The sequence below is a fragment of the Zosterops lateralis genome (assembly GCF_965231275.1).
Source record: "Zosterops lateralis genome assembly, chromosome: 6".
Classification (NCBI taxonomy): domain Eukaryota; kingdom Metazoa; phylum Chordata; class Aves; order Passeriformes; family Zosteropidae; genus Zosterops; species Zosterops lateralis.
This window is the reverse complement of record NC_139761.1, coordinates 14521464-14545663: the sequence shown is the minus strand read 5'-3', so window position 1 is coordinate 14545663 and position 24200 is coordinate 14521464. Positions and strand designations below refer to the sequence as shown.

The 24200-nt window shown below is 41.5% G+C and overlaps 1 protein-coding gene across 3 annotated transcripts in view; it reads right to left on the bottom strand.

Moving 5' to 3' along the window:
* Positions 1-11273: 11273 nt before the first annotated feature.
* SYNE3 (spectrin repeat containing nuclear envelope family member 3) overlaps positions 11274-24200 on the bottom strand; it is a 65558-nt gene continuing 52631 nt past the window's right edge. For all 3 annotated transcript variants that reach the window (XM_083864500.1, XM_083864499.1, XM_083864501.1), the window contains exon 18: positions 11274-22259. In XM_083864500.1, coding sequence (XP_083720626.1) covers positions 22062-22259 — 198 coding nt within the window. In that variant the 3' untranslated portion in view covers positions 11274-22061. The remainder of the gene's footprint in view (positions 22260-24200) is intronic.

Below are 24200 nucleotides of genomic sequence, written 5' to 3'. Positions count from 1 at the left end.
ACTGAACCATTCCCAGGTCAGTAGTGAGACTGGAAAGACTCTGGGAGTCACATCTACAGAGACAAAGTTGCTGGGACATTACTAGTAGGGAAGAAGCTCATTAAAAAACCCCAAACATTTATTTTCCTATTTTGGGCACAAGAAGTATAACTTGAACTGAGGAAAAGAAATGAAAACACAAAGTGTAAATTCTTGATTTTTATGCTGTATTCAGATCAGCAGGGAGAACTCTGTGATGCATTGTTGGAGACTTGCTTGGCCCAATAAATCAGTGTTTCTTCAACATTTTGCCAGAAACCCTGCTCCTGCAGAAGCCATGGGGATTGCCTTTTAATTCCTTCAAGAGAGACAGATATCAGTTTTGTTTTGCCCATGGCTGGGGGAGATGCGGGTGCAGATGCAGCACGGGGGGCAGCAGGATTTGGCATCCTGGTGCCATATCAGGCATCTCCTTAGAGCACAAACTGCCCGTCTCTCTGGGGCAGCATTGGCTCCAAAGGGGTGCTGGGCTCAGGAAAAGCTCTCCTATGCCAAAAACTGGTTTTCTTGTGAAGGACCCATCACACCAGCTTGTCATTCTGAGCCCCTTGAACTGCCAGGTAACCCCCTGCAAGGTAGCCCATGGCTTCTCCTTGTTCCTCTGTGAGTGGGGACAGTGACACAATCCTTGAAGGCAGCCCATGGCTTCTCCTTGACCATCTGTAAGTGGGGACAGTGACACAATCCTTGAAGGGGATCTTCTCTCAACTATTCATGATTATTTCCAGGAACATAAGGAGCTAGACTTGGGTCACTCCAGGTTCTGCAAAAGAACTTTCTGGCCCCATCTGCAATAAGGAGTTAAGAACAGCCTTAATCATGCCAAAGCCAAATTATTTACTGAAGTGGACTGTTTGTCCACATCCAGCTTCATTTGTCCAGCATGTTGAGCAACATCCTTGACTTGTACTAAAACATACTCTGATTTTGCCCCCTTTCCATGTGTCGAAAGGATGGGTGGGAGTTGAGGGTGGAGCTGGGAAGAGCCATTAACTTCAGCCTGGTGATGACACTGGGCTTCTTACGCCAACAGAAGCATGAAACATCTAATGTGAGTACATGCAAAAGTTCAGCTTACTTTGTGTCAGAATTTGGGGAAACCACAAAATGACAAGGACAACATGACTTTCTCTGGAAGCATGGTGCTTGTGGGACAGCCATTTATGACCCTGGTGTGAATGTGGGGCACTCAGTATTTCAGCATGCTGGAGAGTTGATTGTAACTCACAGTTCCCAGCAAGAAGCATCTTTTCAAAAAATCAGAACATTTTCCAGCATTTCTTCAACTCTTTTATTGCAAATTCTGTTTCTTTTTTTTTAAATTTTCTTTTGTTGCAACCTGTAATTGTCTGATAGAAAATGTACCACACACGGATGGTTGGTATTCTGTTCATGGGGCTGAAATGCCTGAATGCTTTACAGCAACAATAAAAACCTGAGTACCATTATGACTGAATAAAATTTGGGACACAATAACAGTAGCAATTTAGATTTTTTTCTTAAATGAAAGCAAGTAGCTGTATTATTAAGAGTACAATTCCAATTTATGAGTTATTTTGAGCAAACAAAAGGCTCACTCTCTTAGCCAAAATAGTGGGTACTTGCTCGTTTTTAACAAAACCATAGTCTTCTATTATTGTATCACTAAGTATGATACAGCAAAGCAAAGCAAAGCAAAGCTCTCAAATCCAGGTTTTGACATCAGAGAACAACAGACTTACCTGAATTTGGGACTCTGAGACGCATTTATATTACTACTTTTTGCAGTGACCATTCCCACTGCATGGTCCTGTGGATGACCTGTTGGGATGGTCCATGGCCTTGCTGTAGTTGATGCCAATCAGCATCTTGTAGCTGGGCTAGAGGGAGGACTGCTCACAACTGTCCCTGAAGGTACTGGGGTGCACCTCCCCATTTCAGATTGCTTCTAGCATTTGGGTATTATTGTTATCATGAATTCTTGTTGTCTGATTTCAACCTGAAATTATTCCCTATCAAAGACCCAGGTTTCATGCTCTACAGTACAGCTGGCCAGGACGACTTTATCTAGGATGAATTTTTCAATTAGTTTCTAACTTTCTGAAGGGCTTGTCCTAAAAGCTCTACTTTCTTTTCATTGCTGATTTCTTGCAAAAAAAACACTTCAGATGGTGTGAATTAGAATAGCTCTGGAGAGACTTAGGCTCAAAAACTATTGTCTCATGCCTTCATGGCCTCCATGAAATTAACAGCAAACCTCAAATGTATTTTAGTGAGAGAAAGAGCAAGCCTAACACTTCCCTCACTGGGGAACAGGAAGGCAATTCTGAAAGAACTCTAAGTTTTGCTTACTGAAATAAATTTGACATGAACTACTGAATAAGCAGAGTACTATGACTAAAGGCATCCTGAAATGTGATAAGGGAGACAGAAGAGAACTTACTGCTTTTCAAAAGAGCACACTGGAACTACACAAGCAGAAAATGTATTACTTGATAATGGACACGCTTTTTGGCAGGAATATCTCATGAGTCTACAAGGTCATTTATGTTCTGCAATAGTTGCTTTATAACGAAGAGGGGGAAGAAAAGAGTAATTAGATCTCCATGCTTCAGGAAGGCAACAGATCCTTCTTTACTGGCAGATTTCAGATTCTTTTATCCTCTTGTGAGTGCCTAATATCCTCACATTTCTTTTATATTAAGATTCTTCTCCTCATCCCTTCCACCTTTTTTCTTACAGGGCAATGCACACAGAACTTTTATCTGCTTTTGTCTGAGCTAAGCAACTTGTTTTCATTTTTCTGTACTACTGACAGCTGTGCGTGACACTGCATGGTTTTGGAGTGCATGGAAAATGAGGACTCCATCCCACAGATTATCTGTGACACTCTCAAGAATTAAAGTAAACACTGTTTTGCTTTGCTATTTCAAACAAAGGAAGAAATAGCAGCTGGTTTTGGCTGGTTGAAACGAGGTTTTTCACGATGTAATGGAATTTAAACCCAAATGTTTCAGGCTGTGGTATAAAAGGGGCAGAGGAAATGGATCCTGCCACCTTCCCTTGGGGAGCATGCACAGCCTCGTGTGCATGCACACACATGTGCCCCAAAAGAGTTTCCCATAGCAACAGTGCAAATTAGAGATACAAACTAGGAACTCCATTGCATCCAAGGTCAGCACATGGGGCCTTTGAGGGAGGTCCTATCAGACATGTCCTCCAAACAGAAATCCTTAAAAAATCAGATAATCTCTTATTCTGCAGATCATAGTCCGTTCCCAGCTGCTGTCATTTTGCAGCCTTTTACTGAGTGAATGCCCAACACTCTGGAATTACCCATTTCTGGAAGGGATCTTCCCAGTACACAGACCTCAGGGACTTCTCTGCTTGTGAAACTGCCCAGCTTTTCTCACTGCTGCCCACCTGCCAGCCTCCTCGTGAGTGAGATGTGACACAAATGGGTTTAAAACCAGAAGTGATCCTTTTTCTGCCAGCTGCTGGCACTCTTACCTGCACTCATGTGAGCAGGGAATGAGCAGCATGGCATGCATGTCTGGCTGTGATTTTTGTTAGATTTTAGAGATATTTTAGGTGCCAGTAGGTAAGTTCTGGCTTTCTTCTCTCTCCAATATCAATAAATTTGCACTAATGCAAGAGCTGTCTGTGCTCTAACACAACTAGTGTCCATTTTTATGGAACCCAAGCTTTTCCTCAAGATAAGCAAATAAATCCAGGGCAATGTGCCATCCAGACAGCAATAACATGACACCTGTATTCATGGTAGCTACCTTGAGTTACCAGCTTGATACAACACACTCACTAGGGTGTTGACTTCTATTTTTCAAGGCTGGGAAGAAAGTGGTACCAAAGAAAACACTTACATTTCTCCTCCTGCTCATCCTCTCGACCTTGTTTTTGTCATGATAAATTAAACCCTTTTTGCTGTCCTGGGGGAATCACCCAGCAATGCACACATTAGCCATTCCCCTCCTGCAGGACCCATCTGCCAGCTCACAGGGTCATGCACTCTGCCATCTGAGGTGAGTACGAGACAGCAGTACCAAACACAACAGTAAATATTGTTGCACTGTGTCTGCTTCTTTCTAATTGCTGCATTTAGCTCTTCCCACAGCAAAACTAAGGTGATTGACTAGTGGTTAAAATGCTGTAAAAATAACTCAGACAAGGCGTGGCTTTTATCAAGGACAAATACAAACCATTTGTCACTGTCTGAAAGGGCACTGCACACAAGAGCGGGAATAGCTCTTATTAAAATCTGGTGCCAGGAAGACAGCTGTAGCCAAGAGTGCCCCTTCTGGGATGAAACCTTGTGCTTTTTGACTGCTCTGAAGCGAAAGAAGATACCCAGATTCTCCAGCTGACCTTCCAGCACAGCAGGCAGGCACTAGCAGTAGTTAACTACTTTCATACAGAAATTTACCCTGACTCTCCATCAAACCTTTCCCTCCAGCTTTCCTGAAAGTTTATCAGGTGCCCTCTGGAGAGGACTGTGCTGCTGGCAGGCAGTTGTGTTGCCCAGCACTGTCCAGGGTGGCTGGGGACAACCCAGGAGGCAGAGACACAGCGTGTGGGTGCCCTGTGGCAATGGGCGTGGGCAGAAGCCGATTTTGGTTGGTTTCTGCCTTCAGTACTGCACTGTCGAGGTAGTTTTGGAGGGAAAATGGTAAATGTAACTGGTGGTTAGAAGGATCCCTTGGTAGGGATGCCAAATGTCTGATGGAGATCACACTCACAGGTTCCCTGCCAGCCGGCCTGCACACGGGGCTGGGGCCAGCTGCTGTGCAGCCTCTGGCTCCTCTGCAGGGGACTGGGCATTCCCGTGTGCCAGCAGCACTTTTTCCCTGCCAGCTGCCGTAAGAGAGGTGGAGAGCCAAGCATAGCAAGAGAGTGAAAACGTGGAAGAAGATCAGTTTGGATCATTATCTATCTATCTATATATATATATCGGCATGCAAAAAAGCCTGTTGCAAAGACATAATTGCACTAACAAAAGCACATCTCAGCCAACATCTTAGTTCTCCACTGGAAAGTGAATTGTTGAAAAGATACAGTTCTGCTGGCATGTACCATGTCCTGTCACGGAATGTTTTGCCAGTATTGTATAAAAAAATACTCTCAGCATTGTGGGGCACTCTGCAGAGTATTTTATCTGCTAGAGATGAGAAGGTGTGAGCAAAAAAAAAATACAATCGTCATTTACTCCATCCCTAGTGAGCTGTGATGGTCAAGTTGAAAGCAGCAATGCAGCTGTATTAGCAGTATTTGGCTCACTCATCCCCAGGCAAGCACACTTGGCTAGCTTTGCTCAGCTGAGGAGCTGTGACTCCTTCTCCAGAGGCTGGAAGCTGTACTGTCAATGCTCAGCTCTTCCCCAGCCCTTGTTCACTTCAGGCTCCCCAGTGACCATGAGTCAGGCAAGGTGAGTGCATTTGCTAACCTTTGAAGAAGGAGGAAAATAAAGTGGTTGTGTGTGTCTTCTTCACTTCTGCACTGGCTCAGAAGAAAGATATTTGAGGGCCTCATGCATTAGGAGGAAAAAGTTGATGCTGGTTCCTACAGGTGCCGGGGGCTGCAGGTGAAGGGCTCAGTGCAGCACATCCCATAGATTTCAGACTGATGGCAAGGTAAGCTTCTCCTCCAGAGCCTTGCTCCTTCTCTTACCTTCACTTCTCTCTGCTCCAACAGAGCCACCTAATTACTGTGTGGTGGAGAACATTTTCCTCCCTCTGCCAGAACTCTTGATCAGATGTCTACAGAAAACAACTTTTAGAAGTTTGCAGCATTTCCCTCTTCTGCACAGTATCACTTTATGAAGAAACACACGAGCTGGTGCAGAATGAAGACCCTTCAGTGGGTACCAGCATGACCTGCAGAGTAAACATGAACCCTGCCAGCTGCCACGGACCAAACTCATTCCTGCTGCAGCTTCAGTGACATCCTTGGAATTACTCAAGGAGGAAATCTGATACTTACAGCTACATAACCAAATGTGGATGAGGATGTGTTACTAATTACAATTACTGAAAGTTAACAGCACTACAGAAATATTGAGAGTGCCCTATATAAAAAAAATATTTTTGTAGCAGCTAAAGTCATAAATGAATGTACTAATTTCAATTTAAAAGCAGAAGCCAAGGGTCTGTAAGTTTGCTGAGAGGCCTCTTGTGGTCTAACACAAATGAAGTAGGGGCTGCTGGCACTTGGAAAATAACAGATGAAGAAGAAAGGTAATTGCTAGTCCTGACCTGTCAGAGCTGCTCCTTTGTGCACCATGTCCAACTTCCCCTTACACTTCCAAGTTATCTACAGCAAATTTTCTTCCAAACTAAACAAAATCAGAGGCTTTTAGGAACTTAGAAATGTCTGCTTAATTTCAGTGTCGATAAGCCCCTGCTCCAACTCATTCTTAATGTATCAAAATTAAATGTTTTAAACATATTTATCTAGTTGCTATGGCTTTGCCTGGTGTGTCAGACACTTTATCCATCAAATATGACAATTGAATAATATTTTTACTTTTAGATATGGATCACAGATCCTTCTCATCGTACTATTCCCTTCCCCCTTTTCCCGAGTTTTGAACTCACTGGAAAATCTGTTCCATAATACAGTGGGTAAATGAGTTACAGTCACAGATGGCCTCTGGAGATTTCATACATGCTGCAATTCATTTATTTAGGAATGGAGGGGGGAAAAAAAAAGAGACCCTTGTCTTACGAGGGTATTATCAGAGACAGCAGCTCAGACACTGTAATGCTGCCTTGCACTCTGGATTCGACCCATTTCCTAAGCTTTTATGACTCGGCATTTACTATTCCTGGATTTGAAATTTTTAAAGACAAACGGCAAAATCCTCAATGAAAATGATAAAATGCAAGGAACTGTGGCCATTGCAATTTATTTTACAGTCCTGAGTGAAAGTATTGTATACTGTTGTAGAGAGATGCTCAAGAACAGCAATCTTCAGCCCTGGCAATAATATTTCAGCAAAAAGAACGTAATGCACAGATGACTGTTGAGAAGTAGTCAAACCTTGCAGTGGGCTTTGAGATCCTCATAAGGAAAATGCTAGAAGAAATATAATATAGAAACCAGTATATAATGTTACTGCTTGGGTGTCTTGTTCAGTGTAAGTCATAAAGCCTATTTGCAGGCAAGCATTAGGGTCAGGCCCCAAGACTCACTTCTGCCTCTGAATTCAGGCCAGCGATTATAGGAGAAAGGGATGGGGGGTTGATGCATCAGGCATTGGGGAAAAATTAATCCTGCAATAAATGCAAAGAATTTGCCTCAAGAGTGGATCAGACAAGCAGATTTCTGTTTATGCAATGATATAAAAATACTATGTGGTCAAATGTAGTGTGGTGTTTTAACCATCTGCACTGATACACTGCTGCTCCATTGCAGGGTCAGGCTGCAACAGGCTGAAAGAAGGGACCATTTATCTTTTCTTGATATTTACTCTGCTCTCATGAGACCCCATCTGGAGTCCTGTGTCCAGCTCTGGGGCCCCAGGATGCAGACCTTCTGGAGGGAGTCTAGACAGGGGACACAAAGATGATCTGAGAGCTGGAACACCTCTCCCATGAAAACAGGCTGACAGAGTTGGGGTTATTCAGCCTGGAGAAGAGAAGGCTCTAGGGAGACCTTTTAGCACTTTCCAGTACCTAAAGGGGGCTTATAAAAAGAGGGACAGGGACTTTTTATGTGGATAGAGAGCAACAGAATAAAAGGTAATGTTTTTAAACTGAATGAGGATAGATTAGATATTAGGAAGAAATTCTTTACTCTGAGTGTGGTGAGGTACTGGAAGAGGTTTCCCAGAGAAGTTGTGGATGCCTCATCCCTGAAAGTATTTAAGGTCAGACCAGATGGGCTTTTGAGCAACCTGGTCTAGTGGAAGGTGTGTCTGCTTATGGCAGGAACAAGGGCTGGATCGAAATGACCTTTAAAAGTCCCTACCAACCCAAACCATCCTATGATTCTATGAGTATGTAGCTCTTTCTGAGGGACGTTTCACACTTTCATCTCACCCTGCAATTAGGCCTCACAGCTGACACAGCCCACTGGGTGCTCTAATGAAGATATTTGTTCAAATGCCAGATAAACCAGCCAACACTGCCACTCGAGTGGAACAGAATCAGCCAAGAGGCCTCACTCTGTCCCTGGTGATACTTTGGGTTGGAAAGAAACCTTTCAAAACCTTCTTCCAGCATGTCCACAGACCTGAAGGGAGACTGCATATCCCCCAGGGAGACTCCTGACTCCCTCCCCACCTCTGCCCTGGGGATGAAGGTCCCTGTGTGGAGATGGGTCATCTACATCCATCCTTCTAGGACAGAGACAGGACCTGGTGCTGGAGATGCAGAGTGCCCACAGGAATGCCTTCACTCATCCACTTCAGTGGGAGTTTAGGGAACCAGGGGGTTAAAATGTGGGCTGAATCCTCCCAGGGCTGCCATCCCTCTCCTTGTAAAGAAGCAGCAATTTAACAGACTGGTTACCCTGAGGTTTAATGGATGGCTCTGGCTGCAGCGCTTGGGGACCCTCTGACAGGGCGCTGTGAAAGGGCAAAGGGGGACTAATAGCTGCTGTGTTTTCCAGCAGCCCCAGCCAGAGATAGCTCTGTATATAGCTGACAAGCAGTCAACGTCTGCTCCCTGTCTCTGTTTGCACTTCATCGAGTTATCTCCTTGCAAGCAAAGAAATCCCAGCTGATTGAACAGCACATTCATCATCTGGATTTCCCCCATATCTTTTCCTGTATCAATGGTGCCATAAAAAGCCCACCAGAAAAGTCAACGGAAATCTGCTCTATCTTCCATTAAAAGCTTTTGCAGAGATCTGAAGTAAAGAAACAAATCAAAACAAACCCCAAACTTTTTTTCCTCCCTGAAATGTCAATCAACGAACATTAAACAAAAAGATTAGTTCTGCTCTTATTTGTTTGTAAAACAAAAAGCATGAAATATTTAGCAGTATTGTAATGAGAAGCAGATGGGAATAATGCCGGCTTTCAAGGCCGCTGGTAACCACCTCCTTTTCATGCCGCGGCAGCAGCAGGACGAGGCAGGCAGCCCATTAGGACAATTTATGAACTGGACTTCCACAGAGGGAGTTCTAGCAAGAGGTCCACAGCTCGTACAGAGCAACCCTGATAACATCTGTTAGGGTTATTCATTGAAGAGGATTATATTACAATCCCTCTTAATACTACGAGTGCTACAGTAAAACCGGATGAACCTTCAGTTTCATTTGCTCCAGCAATATGTGTTTATCAGAGCATTTTTCTGAAGTTGGAAACCTGGGCTGCATTCATGGTATGTCACAGAATGAAGTTTAGAAAGCTTGAAATATTAGCCTAGAAAAAAACCCCCTCAGTCCCTGCTTTTAATCTCTCATGGCTGTATTGCTGAGCTTCTATGTGCAGCATCAACACACCATCAGCCTTTTTCCATAGAAAGCCACTCCCCATTAACTCTCCAGGGCTGAGATTGATTTTATTTAAATAGTTCTCACTCGCTAACCTTGCTCCATCCTTTATTTAAGACTTTGCTAATGATGTATTTTTTTCCCCTTAATTTACCTAAGCATATAATAAACGCTCACATCGGAAATGACCTCATTATACCAGCAAGGACTTTGTGCGGATACGATTTAGTGCACAGACATAAGGCAGAGAACTCTCTAAATGGAGAGTTTTTAAACATTCTGTAAAATCCCTGTTGACTACAAGCCAGATTCTTACTGCTGTAAATTGATTTAGTTCCAACAGCTTCAATGAAGCTACACTGATTTACTCCACTTGAGAGTCTTACCCTATTATTCTTATTTATTGAACTTGCCACCTTTTGCTGCTACAACCTAAACTTCCATCCTCTAGCAGCAGGGTTGCTATCTAAAACAGGTGTTTCTGCAGTAATATATGACTTAAGAGATTTATAACTACCTGGAGTATTTCATTGTCCTCTAAAAGTGTTTATAATAATTCTTGTTGACTGTCCCAACTCCCACCAATCAGCTGTAGAGTTGCTTGCAGGCTGAACCTGATCAACAAAATATTCATTCCCCATACCAGCATGAGCTATTTTATCTGTTCATAGGCACTTTTCCTCTCTGCTGGACAAAGGCCTTTCCTGGTCTCTGTGCAGTGTCTGGGACAAAATGAAGCCCCAAGTTTTTTTTGCTGGTTCCAGAAGAACAGGCTCGACACAAAGCAGGATACTTTCTGGCTCCACAAAAAACAAACTGCAAGATGAAAAAATGCATTGCAAAGGAAAAAAAAAACCTGTAAACCCAGAAATTTCTTTTGTGCACCAACTGTAGCCCTAGTGGGAATGTGACTGTCCCACCATAACAATCTGCTGTTCCTACAGCCCTGGGCTTGTTTTATCCTGTTTTCTCCTGGGAGGAATTCGGGCTGCTGCTCCAACCTTGACACAGCTATGATCAGCTGAGGTGTCTGCATTTGTACTTTTGGGGGTTTAGCAGGAGACAGCTCATAGGAACAGGATCACATGGTTCACATTCCTGAGAGAAGTCAAAGACCTGCATAAAGCCCTGTGTGTTCATAAAAGCCACAGGGAACCTAACCCACAGCTTCACCAAAAAATTGTAGTAGTTTTCTACCTGTCCAGAAATAACTGCCTGTGGAGCCTTTTGATATCAGGGGTACTGGCAGACTTTGTCTAATAACACAAGGGAAAGAAAGCAGCAATTACCTGGATGCTAATGAGAGTTGTGCATCCATACACACATGCTCTTCAGAGAGATCAGCAGAGTTTACACCAATAAACTGCTACCTCACTACATGTGATAGGTATTCAAACCCAAAGTTCACCAAGAAACTCTCTTTTGTCTTACCAGGTTTGGGACTGAGGAGAACCCCATAGAGAGTGTCAGGGGCAACACCATAAGAAATCATACTGAATCATAATATGATTTAGCAAATTCTCGTTTTCTTCAGGTCCAGCAGAATTATATTTAAATAACTTACACAAAAGCTAACATTTTCTGTTAAATCTCAAAGGACTAGAATGAAGTGGCTACATTTAGCACAGCCATCTTCCAGTGATATCTGAGCAGAGAGGTAGGCAGCAGCAAATCTTATCCTTGCTTCACTTGTTCTGGTTGTTTCTAGGTCAGCCCAAATACTCTGATGGTATAAAATGTGTATACGCCTCTGATGGCAGAGCAAAAATGTGTAACCACCACCCAAAATGATCTACTAGTCCTTAAAAAGAAATGCACATGTGTTTATTTACTGCATTATAACTGCAACATCAAATACAACTATATTTTCATTTCAAAAAAGGACACATGCAATAAAATACTCTGATTTTATAATCCAATTCAACACAGTTCATTGGTAACAGTGAAGCATCACAGAACAGGCAAGGGCTTGGGGTGATGAATTTCCAGACTCTTGATCCTACTTGCAAACAGCAAAACCACATCATATTTTATTTTTCATCGAGGGATAAACTTTTGGAATAATGTGGCTGGATCACAGAAGGCTCCAGCTGCCCCTTAACTCCCCTATGAGTCTTGAAGAATCAGATTTTTTTACTTGGGAAATATTATGCTTTGACAAGGATGAGGAATAGACAGTATTTTCCAAGCAGAGAGCAGAAATCCTTCCATGTTATACCACAGCTGAGGTACAAAACAAGGGTCTCTGCTTCACAGGTGCAAAGAAGCCAAGGCTGAGTTACTTTAACTATTGCTCTGAAGAATGAAATCAGGCCATTTTCTGCAATATTTCACTGCAGCTTTCCATTATGTTCATCTGCTCATGGGGCTTCAATCAATTTAATCTGGCATTTCAGCTATGGAATAAATCCACAATACACAGGAGGACTCCACAGCTCAGAAAAGAACACAAAAAGTTGTCCTGAAATAATCAAATCATAGCCTCTTAACTACTTAAAGGGCCCTGTTCTTCATTAGAAAAGGTCCTTATTCTATCACAGCTATTCACACATCTCAGACTCTTATTTTTAGTATTTTCCATGAAGTTTCATGGGACTAATTTTGAAATAAGGTTCTAAACTGTGTAAAGAAATTTACAGACTAAGGGCCCAAAGTGGTACCATTTCTAGCATAAACTCTCCTGACTTTCATCTGGGACTTTTTAGGCAGTGTGACGTAACAATGTCCAGCCTTTCAAAACAATGACCTGATTTCTTTCCGTACATCTTGCGTGGCATAACACTAAGGATGACTTAGCTCTAACAATTTACATAAAACATAAAGTCAGTCTTTTGATGCAGCTGTGTTTTTATAGAATTTCACAGAGTCAGTATACAGAAGCTTACAGCTTTTTGAGCTAATTCTAGCAAATAGGAGGATTTATCTATGAAAACAAAGAGTTCCAAAAGTACACGGAAATCTGTAGAGCAAAATATATATCTCTATATAATTTCCCAACACAAGCAATAGGCAGTTTAGAAAAATATGATTGTTACAGTCTTTCTGAACCAGAAAAGAAAGGATTTAAAAAATAAGTTCAGCTTTTCACAAAGCCATACTTTTAATAAGAAAATAGAGTGGTCCACATTTCCCTGAATAAGCCTGAAAGGTTAAAGAAAGGTCCAAGCAAAGCAAGGAGTCTGACTTGGACTTGATATCAGCTGTGATAACATGCACATGTACAGAAACAGCTGCTTGGCTCCAGTATTGTTTACCTTAGAAATGAGCCTAATTTATCACAATTGTATTCAAAAATCATAAATAACATGACAAAAGTGGAACTGGTCCCCGCAAGGCAAATAACTATTCATACAAGCAAAAAGTGACATCAATCCAGTTATTTTCTTGTGACAGTTAAAAGGTATTTTGTACCCAACTGTTACATTGTACAGCACATGTATAAACACAGATCATTGCAGACTTTGCTATCAGCTACTATACATAAACAAGAAGAGATGTTCATGCTGTAATTGCCTCTAAGGTTTTTGTTCTACTTGAATATTAACATTTACAAAAGCTGAGGTGGAGACCTAAATTCAAGCCAGGATTTCAACATGCAAAATGACAGGGTTCACAGGAAGGTTTTGTATCCTCTCCATTACTGACATTTGCAAGTGGATAGGAGCTCTGAAGAATTTTAAAACCATTCATAATATGAGTTTCTCTTGTGAACAGCCTTTGGTTTTCCCTGTGCCCACAAGCGGGTGATCTAACATGGGACATGCTGGTGAAATCTAGATTCACACCAATAAACCTCCTGTTAAAGAGAATTCACATTTGGGTTTCAGGTCACTTCTAAAAGAAGGTGGCAAAATGTACCTCAGATTAATTAAAAGCAGATAACAGTTTCATTGCAGAAACTTTGCTCCAGGCTGTTCTTAACAACTATTGAATTTATCAGTTAGAACTTCTTATTAATTCTGTTCAATGTGAGAGCAAATCCCTTCATTTTGTTGCAATTTGTGTGAAATAAATGGGATATTTACTCACCCTATATGGGAGTCTTAGCACATTTTTTTAAACTTTCTTCTAGCTTGAAACTAAACAAAAGCACAGGAACGGATGGAAGCAAGATTGATGGAGTGTTGGTGAAAGGATCCAAAACAGTTCAAAATCCAGGCTTATGAATTAAATTGAGCCCGAGACAGCCCACTGCTCTGAGGAGTGAGGACCCCTGTAAGAACACTGGACATGGGTTATATTGGCAGTAAACAGTGATGCAGCTTCTGGGTCTCCTACCACTTTTCAGTGTCAATGGAGAGTTATGTCTTATGAAAGGCAGTGACAGAAAAATGCAACACCTGTGTTATTGCTTGTGTAATTGCTTCACAGTGGTCCAGTACATTCAAGTAAAGAAATGGGAAGAAGGTATGCTGCTGAAAGGGAAGCTCTGACACTGGCCAGATAGAGTGTGCCCTCCTGGAATCACCTGATAAACTCAGTTAACACAAATTAAAAGGGGAAAAAACGTTGAAAGTCCAACTGATCAAAGGGAAAACATCTACTGAGGCAAAAATTACCATCAGGGTCTTGGAGCAAGACAAAGGTGTGTCTTTGCCTTCCAGTCAAGCCCATGTACAAAATGGAGGCTGGAGTTTGAGGACAGACACACACTCAGCAAATGAAACATCCAAACACCTTCAAGAAGAGCCAGTGTTCAAGCAATGCCTCCCAGGTTAAATTCTTACAGGGTTTGATCTGGGAATGTGATGGAAAAATCACCTTGGTGCTTTTCACCCTGAAGACTGAAACCCAAACTCAAAGCTTATTAGTTCTCATCAAAGCTCATTGAAACATGTACCTCTAAACTTTTCCAGCTTCCCTTTAAGACACGTTTTCTCTTAAGAGCTGCACTTAAAAGTTACATTGAAGTGGAATGTCACTTTTCTTTAAGTAGAACAATAATTATTGTTGGGAAAGATGGATGCTTCTACAAATTATGTTCCCCATCACATACATATACACACACACATATATATACACACATATATATACATACATATATGTATTTCATGGCAATGGAAAGTACCATACAGAGGCATTCATTCATATCTGCAGTGCAACAAAGTCTGTGGTGTTCAGTGCTTATTACACTTGACAAAAGAAATAACTTGATTTTGAAGATGGGAATCACTTCAGGAGGAATAACAGCTCCTACCCCCGAGTTCCAGGGGGAGGCCTCCCAGCAAAGTGCTGCCGAGGGCAGTTGCACTGCTCTCCAAACTCACCTCTCCCTTTTAACACACAGCTTTTCATGGAGCAAAAAGGAGCTAAAATAAATGGCTTGCTATAGGGTCTGATAAATGAGTTGTGAAATCAGTTTGTTAAAAGCGATCATTTTAGTTTTCTTTTTTTTTTTTTTTTTCCCCCAGGTCAAAAAAAAAGGGTTCTGGCTTATTTAGGGTCTATAACAACAACAGTGGAATACTCCTGGCAGCTCAAGGGCACAGAGCCTGGCTGAGCAGCACCTGGGAGCTCTCACCCCAGCAGTGACAATGTGAGGGTAAAAGAGCTGCAGCTGAACCCTCTGTGCTGACTGAGGGGCAATTTTCTGCACAGTAATTGGATTATACATCAAAACCTGCTTAGAGAGGAGAAGAGAAAAAGGCTCTGGGCAGGCTATGCTATGCTATTAGCGAGGCTTTCATTATTAATAACTGTTTGTTAAATGACACCCTCACACTCCTGTCTGCAGATGTGACTATTAAGGGCAGTCCCAGAGACAGAACTGAAGGCAGATGAGGGCAGGACATGGCCAGGAGACTTGGAAGAGATGGGCCAGGGCTAAAGTCCCTCCAGATTGTGATGAAGGCTGGTTTGACACAGGGGACAACAGAAACAGACAGAGCACCTGCAGGAGGAACTGCAAGGGAGGAAGAAATTTCTAGATTTTAAATTTACTGAAATTGGACCAGATATTTTGCTCTAGGTACTGAGGAAGAACAGCCACTGGAAACACTTCGGGTGATAGGAATGACCTAGGCTGTGGAAGAACTGCAATAGGAAAAGAATAAAGTACTGGGGTAATTTACTTTGGAAAGGAAGCAAAGCTGAATCTCCTCTGCTCTCATAAAAGAAAGAAAGAAAACATGGCCTGGAAAATGTAGTGCTGGTCTTTCTGCTTCCTTGGATTTAACACAAAGTGGCCAAAAGAACGAAAATCAAACCATCCCCACACAAAAAGCTTCTGATCCAAAACCAGTTCAGGGGAATACCTTTTTTACACAACTTGGAATAATGTGGAACTTGCTGATGTAAATGGCTCTGAAGCCAGAAAGCCACTAGCATTCAGTAAGGCACTGAATAGGCTTGCCCCCCAAATCCAGAAGACTAAAGACAACGCCTGACATTTACTTGAAAAGGAACAGAAAACCTCCCACTTCAGTTCTACAATGCATTTCTGCCTCCCGAGGATTGAACAGAGACCATCATGACTAGCTTTCTATCTATAACAGTATTTCCTGTATCTTTTCCTGGAGCACCAACACCCACTACCTACCATTAACCTGTCACTGAGGGGTTTTAATTTAGCAGTTTCTTCTGTATTTAATGAAAAGAAAAAAAAAAAAAAAAACCACTTCCAGGGCTCAAATCTCAGCTGGAGTGATTCACCCTGGGGGGAGCCTCCTTCCACAGTCAGGGACATGAAGCTGAACTGTGCTGACGGCCGCTGTCAAAATGTTGTCTGGCAGAGCAGGATGGCAAGTCCTTGTTCCTGTGTCATTAGTCCTGGACTGCTCTCATTCTGCCAGACCTACATGTTCCTCCCTTGCATCAGGATATCAGGCTGCCTTTGGAACAACTAATGTGTCCTGCTGCTCCCACTGGGATGAGGCACCTTAAGCTGTGCAGTTTCACCTTACTCACAATTACCAGGAGGAAGATTGTTATCTCACAGGTACAATGAGGTAAAATCTGGCATTTGCTGAAGCAGGTTAGGGAACAGAACTGCCATTCAGGCTACAGTTTGAACTGGTATATTCCTGATATATATTCCTTATTTTCCACATCTACTGATAACTCTCTGGTAGACACATATTCATATTTTAAATTGGATAGAAAAGAGATAATAAAAACTGAACTGTGTGACAGATTATTCCCTTCTGCTTTGTTGTTTTGTTTTTGTTTGGGTTTTTTTTAAATTCAAGAATCTTTGTTTTCTTTTACCATTTAACAGGTGCAACATGATCCCACAATTCTTAAATGGACAGGTACAAGTCAAAATGCCTTGTGCCTAAAGCATCCTGCAGTTACCCAATACCTACAACTAACCTGTTTATATTCCAGTATAACCAATAGATATCTTTTAAAAAATATGGCAAAAATAATAAGATTGATTTCTCAATGAATCATGTTGCCTGCCCCAGAAATATTATCTTTAGTATTTTAATAAACTGATTTCTGAGAGTTGCCAACTGCTGACAGATAAATTAATGCAATAAACTTGTAATGGCTCAGAGCAGGCCAGTGATCTGGGAATTGCTAAGAATATCCTGAACAGCCCCCAGAAATTCTGGCAGAAGCTGGTATAGGTTCTATGGACAAATTTGTTTCCAGCTGCAGTCTAGCAAATGATACTGTCCAAGGGGTGTAAAGTGCCCAAAAGCAGCTCTTACAGCCAGCTGGGTACATAACCTATGACTTGAAAGACATCTGTGATGCCTGGCAAAGACATGTTTATTGGAGGTTTTATACCAGTATTTCTTGAAAGGCAAAACTATTTTTCCTATGGTGGATAATTTAGTTTTAGTCTGTAATCTTTAGTTATTCCAAAAGGCTTTGTTTGGTCTGGGAACCTCTGTCACACAGCAGTTTTGGTTGGGCTTTTTTTCTAAAGAAAAGAGGACAACGTTTTCTCTTGTCGACACAAGTTAAAAGAATTATTGTACATTAATTCACTCTTCAAATCTCTTTAGTGCTAATGAGATGTCTATGCACATACATCAAAGTAAAATATTCCCTATTTAAAATTGAAAATTAGATCAGATGTAGCAAACTCCTGAGGTCTAGAGCAACTAAAGAGAAAATACTGTTTCTTCTGATGTGCAGAGAACACCATCTGTCTATCTAGGAATGGCCATGTTTTGGAGACATTTCTTCTCTGCAAGGTCTACAAATACTCCAACAAAAGGGATTAAGGAGAAGCATAAAGCCATTCTAAAAGCTGTCCAAATTATTCAGTGATCATTAGGTGGTTTTATTAGTTAGCCTAGTAGCTTTATTTACAGCCTCAAATGTTTGAGTTTCTAAGTCTCTCAGTCAGTACAAATAAAGTAGCACTTGGTAGAAATCATGACTGCTCTGGAGATCAAGCACTAGGAGAGGAATACAACATTTTTAATGTATGTGCTTAGAAGATGTTTTTCATACAGATATTTCTGGAGAGGGCATATAAAAATAATATTTAATACCATTTAAATTGCTGGCTGGAATCAGAGAAAGAGCTGTTAATAGACATGGGGCACAATAGCAATTTTCTACTTCAGTGTATTGCTGCCATGGAAAATTCTCAGGAAAGCATCAGGCTTCAAAATCAATTAAAGTTTACAAGTGAGGCTTGCTTTCATGCCAAAGATTGGGTTTGAAGTGTGCCTTAGGGTAATGTCTTACTGTAATGCATGGGCAATGGAGTGCAGGATTTTGCCTTCAGCACTGCAGGGTCATTAATGTGGTCAAGCAACTCCTGGGTCCAACAGTGCAGGCAAGAGCTTGGGCAGAGCTCTGTGAACAGGCTGGGTGTCTGCATGGAGTATAGGCCAGGTGCACAAACCACTCATAACTTCAGACATATTCATAAAACAGGTATGTTTTAGAGAGTTTTAGCACCCTTTGACTGTGGCTGCTAAAACCTGGATTGGAGCAAAACAGTAAAAGTCTTCAGTTGCAGACACATCCAGGGATCTGTGCATCCCATGTTCTGGCAAGCTAAGGCTTAAGGCAGTGGCCCCAGTGTGAACCTGAGCTATAACACATCTCAGTTACATGTGGATGTCAGAGATGTATGAGCTGGGGATTTTACAGGCACAAAAGTGAGCATATATGCACCAAATCATGTGCAAGCAAAGATGAGGAACTGGGTTCAAGATTTTAAGGACTGGTTTGGAAACAGGACGATTTAGTTTGTGTTTTGAGGAATCTGAGCTTTGTACAGTTTCCTGGAAGCTGGACTGAGCAGTTTGTTTTCATTACTCCAATTACTGACTTGATTAATATTTACACACGCTTCCAGGAATCAGTATCACAAGCTTTTTAGAAAAAAAACCCCAAAACAACACAAGAGAATAAAAAAGAAGTAAATTTCACATTTACATCTCAAGCTTACTTTTGTGATTTTTTTTTCTTTCCTTCTTTGCCAGAAAAATCTCATACCTGCCTTGGACAGGTGAGGTAAATGCCATTATGGAAGACTTAAACTGTTTTCAGTGATAGGAACAATAAAGTCCTGTGCTTTGGGTAGTTTTCATTGCAAAGAAGTAGAAATATTCATCACTTCTGTGAGATTTTCAGATTATTTAAGTTAATGAGAATGGATTGACTGAGATTTAAAGCAAAACTTTGCAAGATTACAGACAGGGGACATACAGAATAAACTGATTGCAAACCCAGCAGCAAAAGTGTGTTTCTAATTTAGTTTTCAGTTCTTGTTTTATAAATCTGCCACAAACTGAGACATCAAGGTGATGATGCAGTTCTTCTTGTAAGATCCTCAGTGCAGAATTTTTTTTCTCCCTGTTACACACTCCCATGGTGTCAAGTGCATTTGTGAACCCATACAAATCACCCAGATAGAAAGGCTTGGCAGAAAGAAATCTGATGCGAGATTTTGTGCTTTCATAGAAAAACCTTTTCTATTTCCCTACTGATTTCCATTTGCAGCTTTATTATTCCTCATTATTTTTACTTTCTCATTAGTATTTTACTTCCATCACCTGGAACAGCTCAGCAAAACCCAGAGAACTGCAATGTAGCTACGTCACAGAAAGGTGTGTGCACACCTACACACATCCACAACCACACAGAGCAGGTTTTGTTCCTGCCCCTCTTCTCCCACACTTCTTTTCTAAAGGAAGATTTAGTTTGACATGGAGGTGTGTGTGATGATTAACTCCTTGCTGGGCAGCTACAGGGGTTTCTTCCCTCAGGGCTCTGGCAGCAATTTTTAGAGGAATGTGCATGGCCCTTGCACAGCTAATCAGGAGAGGAGGAGATATGTCCTCTGCCACCAGAAAGAATGGTTGCAAAGAAGGAATTAATATGCCCCATTCTCTGACAAATTATAGCTCCTCTCCATCTGATTCCTTCATGAAAGAAATCACAGGCCTTCCTTCTCTTCCCAAAGTGCATGTCTTATTGCTCAGCATACATGGACTCTCCTCACCTTTCTGATTCCAGTCCCTCTTGCCTGCTCTGAGAGCTCTTCTGTTACCTCCTGTCAGTCAGCTTTTAACCCACATCAGCTCAGCTCCTGCTCCATGCTCCCCTTGCACTTTGACTGATATCTTCATCATCCCTGCTGTCTCTCCTTTAATTTCCACTCTTCTTTACACTTCTAGCAGAGTTTTGCCATTTTAATCCAACACTAGCAAAGCTGGTATAGTCAGAAACATTTTTAGGAGCAGGGTCAGAGTCCTGGTGGTGGAAGAGTCTCCTCAGAACACTGGTAGAAGCCCTGTTACTCACCCCATTTTAAACCTTGAAAACTGAAGAAAAGCTGTTTAATATGCTATAGTACCAATACTGTAGCAGGGAGGGGGAGCCAAAAAAGTTCTGAGATTTTTTTTCCTCCACAGAGCCTGTACTCTTGTCCTCTCTGTTAATTGTGACTGCTTTTCTAGGGCTTTACAAATTGATGGACACCTCTCCTCTCTATGTTTAGCTGCTCCTCTTTCACATTGCTTGCTTTCCTAATCCTGTGCCTAAATTGAGCTCTGTGCTGTTATGCCTCCTGATTCTACACAAGTTTGCTTCTTTAACAGAACTTTAATGATTTTATTAAATAAATGCCTTCCTCCTTCGGTCTGTCAGCTACAATATTATTTAGACCTTATGTGGAAAACAACACCAAGTACCCCATACTGATATGCAGAAGAGAAATTCCTCCTGAAATATAGCCAGGAGAGGGAAAGTAACTGTTTCTTCTGTTAATTTTTTTCCCCATGATTACTACTGTGGCTAAAACCATGCAAAAATAAGGGCTAGATCTCAGAAATGGCATAAGTTTTTAGAAATTACTTTTTCTCCCAGGAACTAATTAGGTAAAACAGCACTAAGAATGGCTTCATGAATCTGAAGTGAGAATTGCTTTTACATTAAAAGGCAATGTTAAAATGTACATTCAAAAATGTGATAAATCAGGCATAGGGTTAGGTAAATAGATTACAAGTTGCCATAATTTTACAGTTTGGATTAGATAAAAATCTATACTTGACTGTCTTTGATACAATCAGTTTACACAATTTCAATAAACCATTAATACAAAAGAATCCTAGGTAGGAATCTTGTTTCCAGGGTGGTATTATTAAAGTATTTCCAAGTTTTGCTTTACTGACACTGAGCCAGGCTGCATCCCACTATTCAGGCTTTATAGTCCGTTACCAAATGCCTCTTTATAAAGTAAAAAACCCAACAAACCAAACCACAAAACCCCATAGACACGAAAAAAAATAACAAAAACCCCACTCTTTTTTATAGACAAGATTGGTGATACAAGGTGTTGTTCAGTGCTCATAAATTTGTTCAGAAAATTATGACCTGATTTTAAAAGTTCTCTTGCTAGAGAGATGCTAAAAAAAATATATTCTGTTTTTTTTTTTTTTTTTTTTTCTAGCCTTCTTCCCACTGTATTCCACCTCTCCTGATTCAGGTGGGTTGGAGAATACAGTAATTGGAAAACTGGTAAAAAATAAGAACAAGAGCAGGTCCACCCCCACTCCTACTGAAGTCAGTAGAGATATTTCTGTTAGCTTCTGCAATCCCTGTATTGAGATACTGAAAAACCAGCTCAAGATTTCAAAGAGGATAGTCCAAATCTTCCTTGGGCTGAATGTCAACCACTGTATTCCAACATGATTCTACTGTGCCTGCTCTCCATTTCACACTCTGGTGGTGACCATATGTTCTCATACTTGCTCTGACTTCAGTTGTAAACAAAAATATGATTTTAAAAATCACCCAGAAAATCCCACAACAACACCATCCTTCAGTATTGCTTGCTGAAAGATGGCAGAAACATTGCAGAATTGTCCTTAAACAGATGATGAGTAGATGGTGGCTGTTAGTTTGACCACGGATATGCATTTTTTTATATATATATATATATATACATATACATACACAATCTCTATATACATATTATAAATACAATAATAAAAAATTGTAAAAATATTAATTTTGCTCAAATACCTGATTAGAGTGGATTAATCTTATGTTGCAATTATGTGATCTATCCAGTTGACATGATGGCCATGTTAGAAGCTCTAAAATCTACAACAGTGGCAATTAAAAACAAAGAGTCTGCACTTCTGCCGGTCACCTCGTGCCGCATCAAGAAATTACGTAGGAGGTGGGGCCTCGTATCTCAGCATCAGCTTGAAGGAGCGAGCGAAGTTGTTGGCCAGTGTGCAGCTGTGGGTCTCCTCTGCCAGGGGCAGGAGGAAGGCCAGGAGCAGGAGCAGCAGCAGGAGCAGTTGCAGTGGCAGCGCTGCCCGGCACACACGGTGCAGGTACGAGCACACGCCTCCAGAGCGCTTCTGCAAAACACAAACCAAAGAGCAGCTCAGAAGAATAAATTACTGGGGAGGTCTATTTCAAATACATCAAACTGCCAGGGAGAAGGTCAGAACAGCCCCTGTTATCCTTGGCCTAGGATCCAGCCTGGGTGCTGGGCACACTGAAGCTGACTGAAGTTAAATTATGTCTTTTAGGAGAATATTTCATTATTTTCAAGAACTCTCCCTGCTGGAAACTGTTGTTTTCTAGAAGGAAAACACTGCTGACTTTCTAGAAGAAAACGATTGCTTGCAAGCCCATTTTCCAGTTACAAAGTGGTGGTTACACATTCTCATGCCCAAGTCACTGACTGGTCCCCTCACAGCCACCACAGTGCACAAAAGGTCTGTGTTTGCTACTCTCCAGTCAGTAAAATGAGAGTTCTGGTGCCTGGAAGAGAGGAACAGCTTCTGCTCTCCTTCAGCACACAGGAACTTCATTTGCAGCTTATCCAGTTCCTAGTCACCTGCCCTCCAGCACCATGCATTGGCTTTGGGGTCTACAAGATTGGAGGTCAGAAAAAAGGCCCCACTGTGCAGTCTGCCTCAGTATACCTTATACCTTACCAGACCCAGCTTAAAACTGTATGTGATGCAAAAGAGTGATAGAAACATAACACTGATAGTGAAGGAGACATTAAAGCCACATCTATTCTTTGCAGCCCTGGGGGACACACATAAAGGAGTCCCATTGCACCTTTCTTTATGCTGGTGCAAACCTAGAGTAGCTCAGTTAACTTTATAAATTTGATCTGGTTTAGCATGACCAGGAGGGACTATAGCTATGGCTACAAAATTCAGAAAAGATTAATTAAGAAGGGAGATTTCCACTGGCAAGATTCCTGGGTAACTCCTGCCAATGAGCTGAACTGTGTGAGTTTCCAAAAAAAACCCAACCCTCTTGAAAAGAAATCTGATAAAAAGGGCTCAATAACCCACTTATTTCATCAAACGAGGATTTATACAACGAGCATAAATGCAGTGCTTAATCAGCTTCATTAGGTACCAGCCTACATCATAAATGTCAGCACAGAACATCCACTGAAATGGGACCCACATTTTCCACAAAAGGAAATTAATTTATTCAAGTCATAGGCAATATCAATCCTGCAGCAAAATTAGGGCTTCTGCCCACTATGAGGTGTTTAACAGGCAATGCCTTTGTCCCACTATAGCACTGTTGCCTTTTTTCCCAACCTGGAAATGAAACCTGAGATAATTTTAGCAAGAAGGTAATATAATGAACATAAATAGTCCATGGGAAACATCAGCAGAGAAGATACGGAGGAGATTGATGGTAGAAGAAAGTAATTATGCCTTTCACTATTTTTAATGATCTCTTCCACTGCTTTCTAAATTACTCAGTCCCTTGTAACTCCATATAAATGCTTACAGAATTAATTCAGAGGTAAATATACAGCTGCAGTTACACATCACAAGACAGTTGTGCTGCAAAATCCTTCTGTTGTAGTTGGTTTGCTTCCATTATATTGAATGGCTGATGAGATTTAATTATTGTGTCAGGCAGATGTAGAGGCAGCAGAGCAACATCTGCTTGCTCTATCATTTATGGCCCACAGTATCTGGGTTGTAATTTGTTCGCTGAGGCCAAAGAAAACTCAGATCCCTGGACACTGAAGTGTCAGTGGATAAAGTGTACATGCCAGGGTGTGAGTGGGACTGACTTAGTGCACCACTGGGCAAGATCCCTGGTACAGTGATTATTTACTCATGAAATCAAAGCTTCACCAACCTGGCTGCCTTGCAGATGTCATCTGCTCCTAATGTGACCTCAAAGTACAAGGCATAAGTAGCTGTACTAATGAGACTTTCCCTTCTCTAGTCTGGGCCTGAAATCTTTCTCCATGCCATGCCATGAAACAGCCACTTCTTGGTGTGTTCAGTGTAAACCAGTGCACAGTC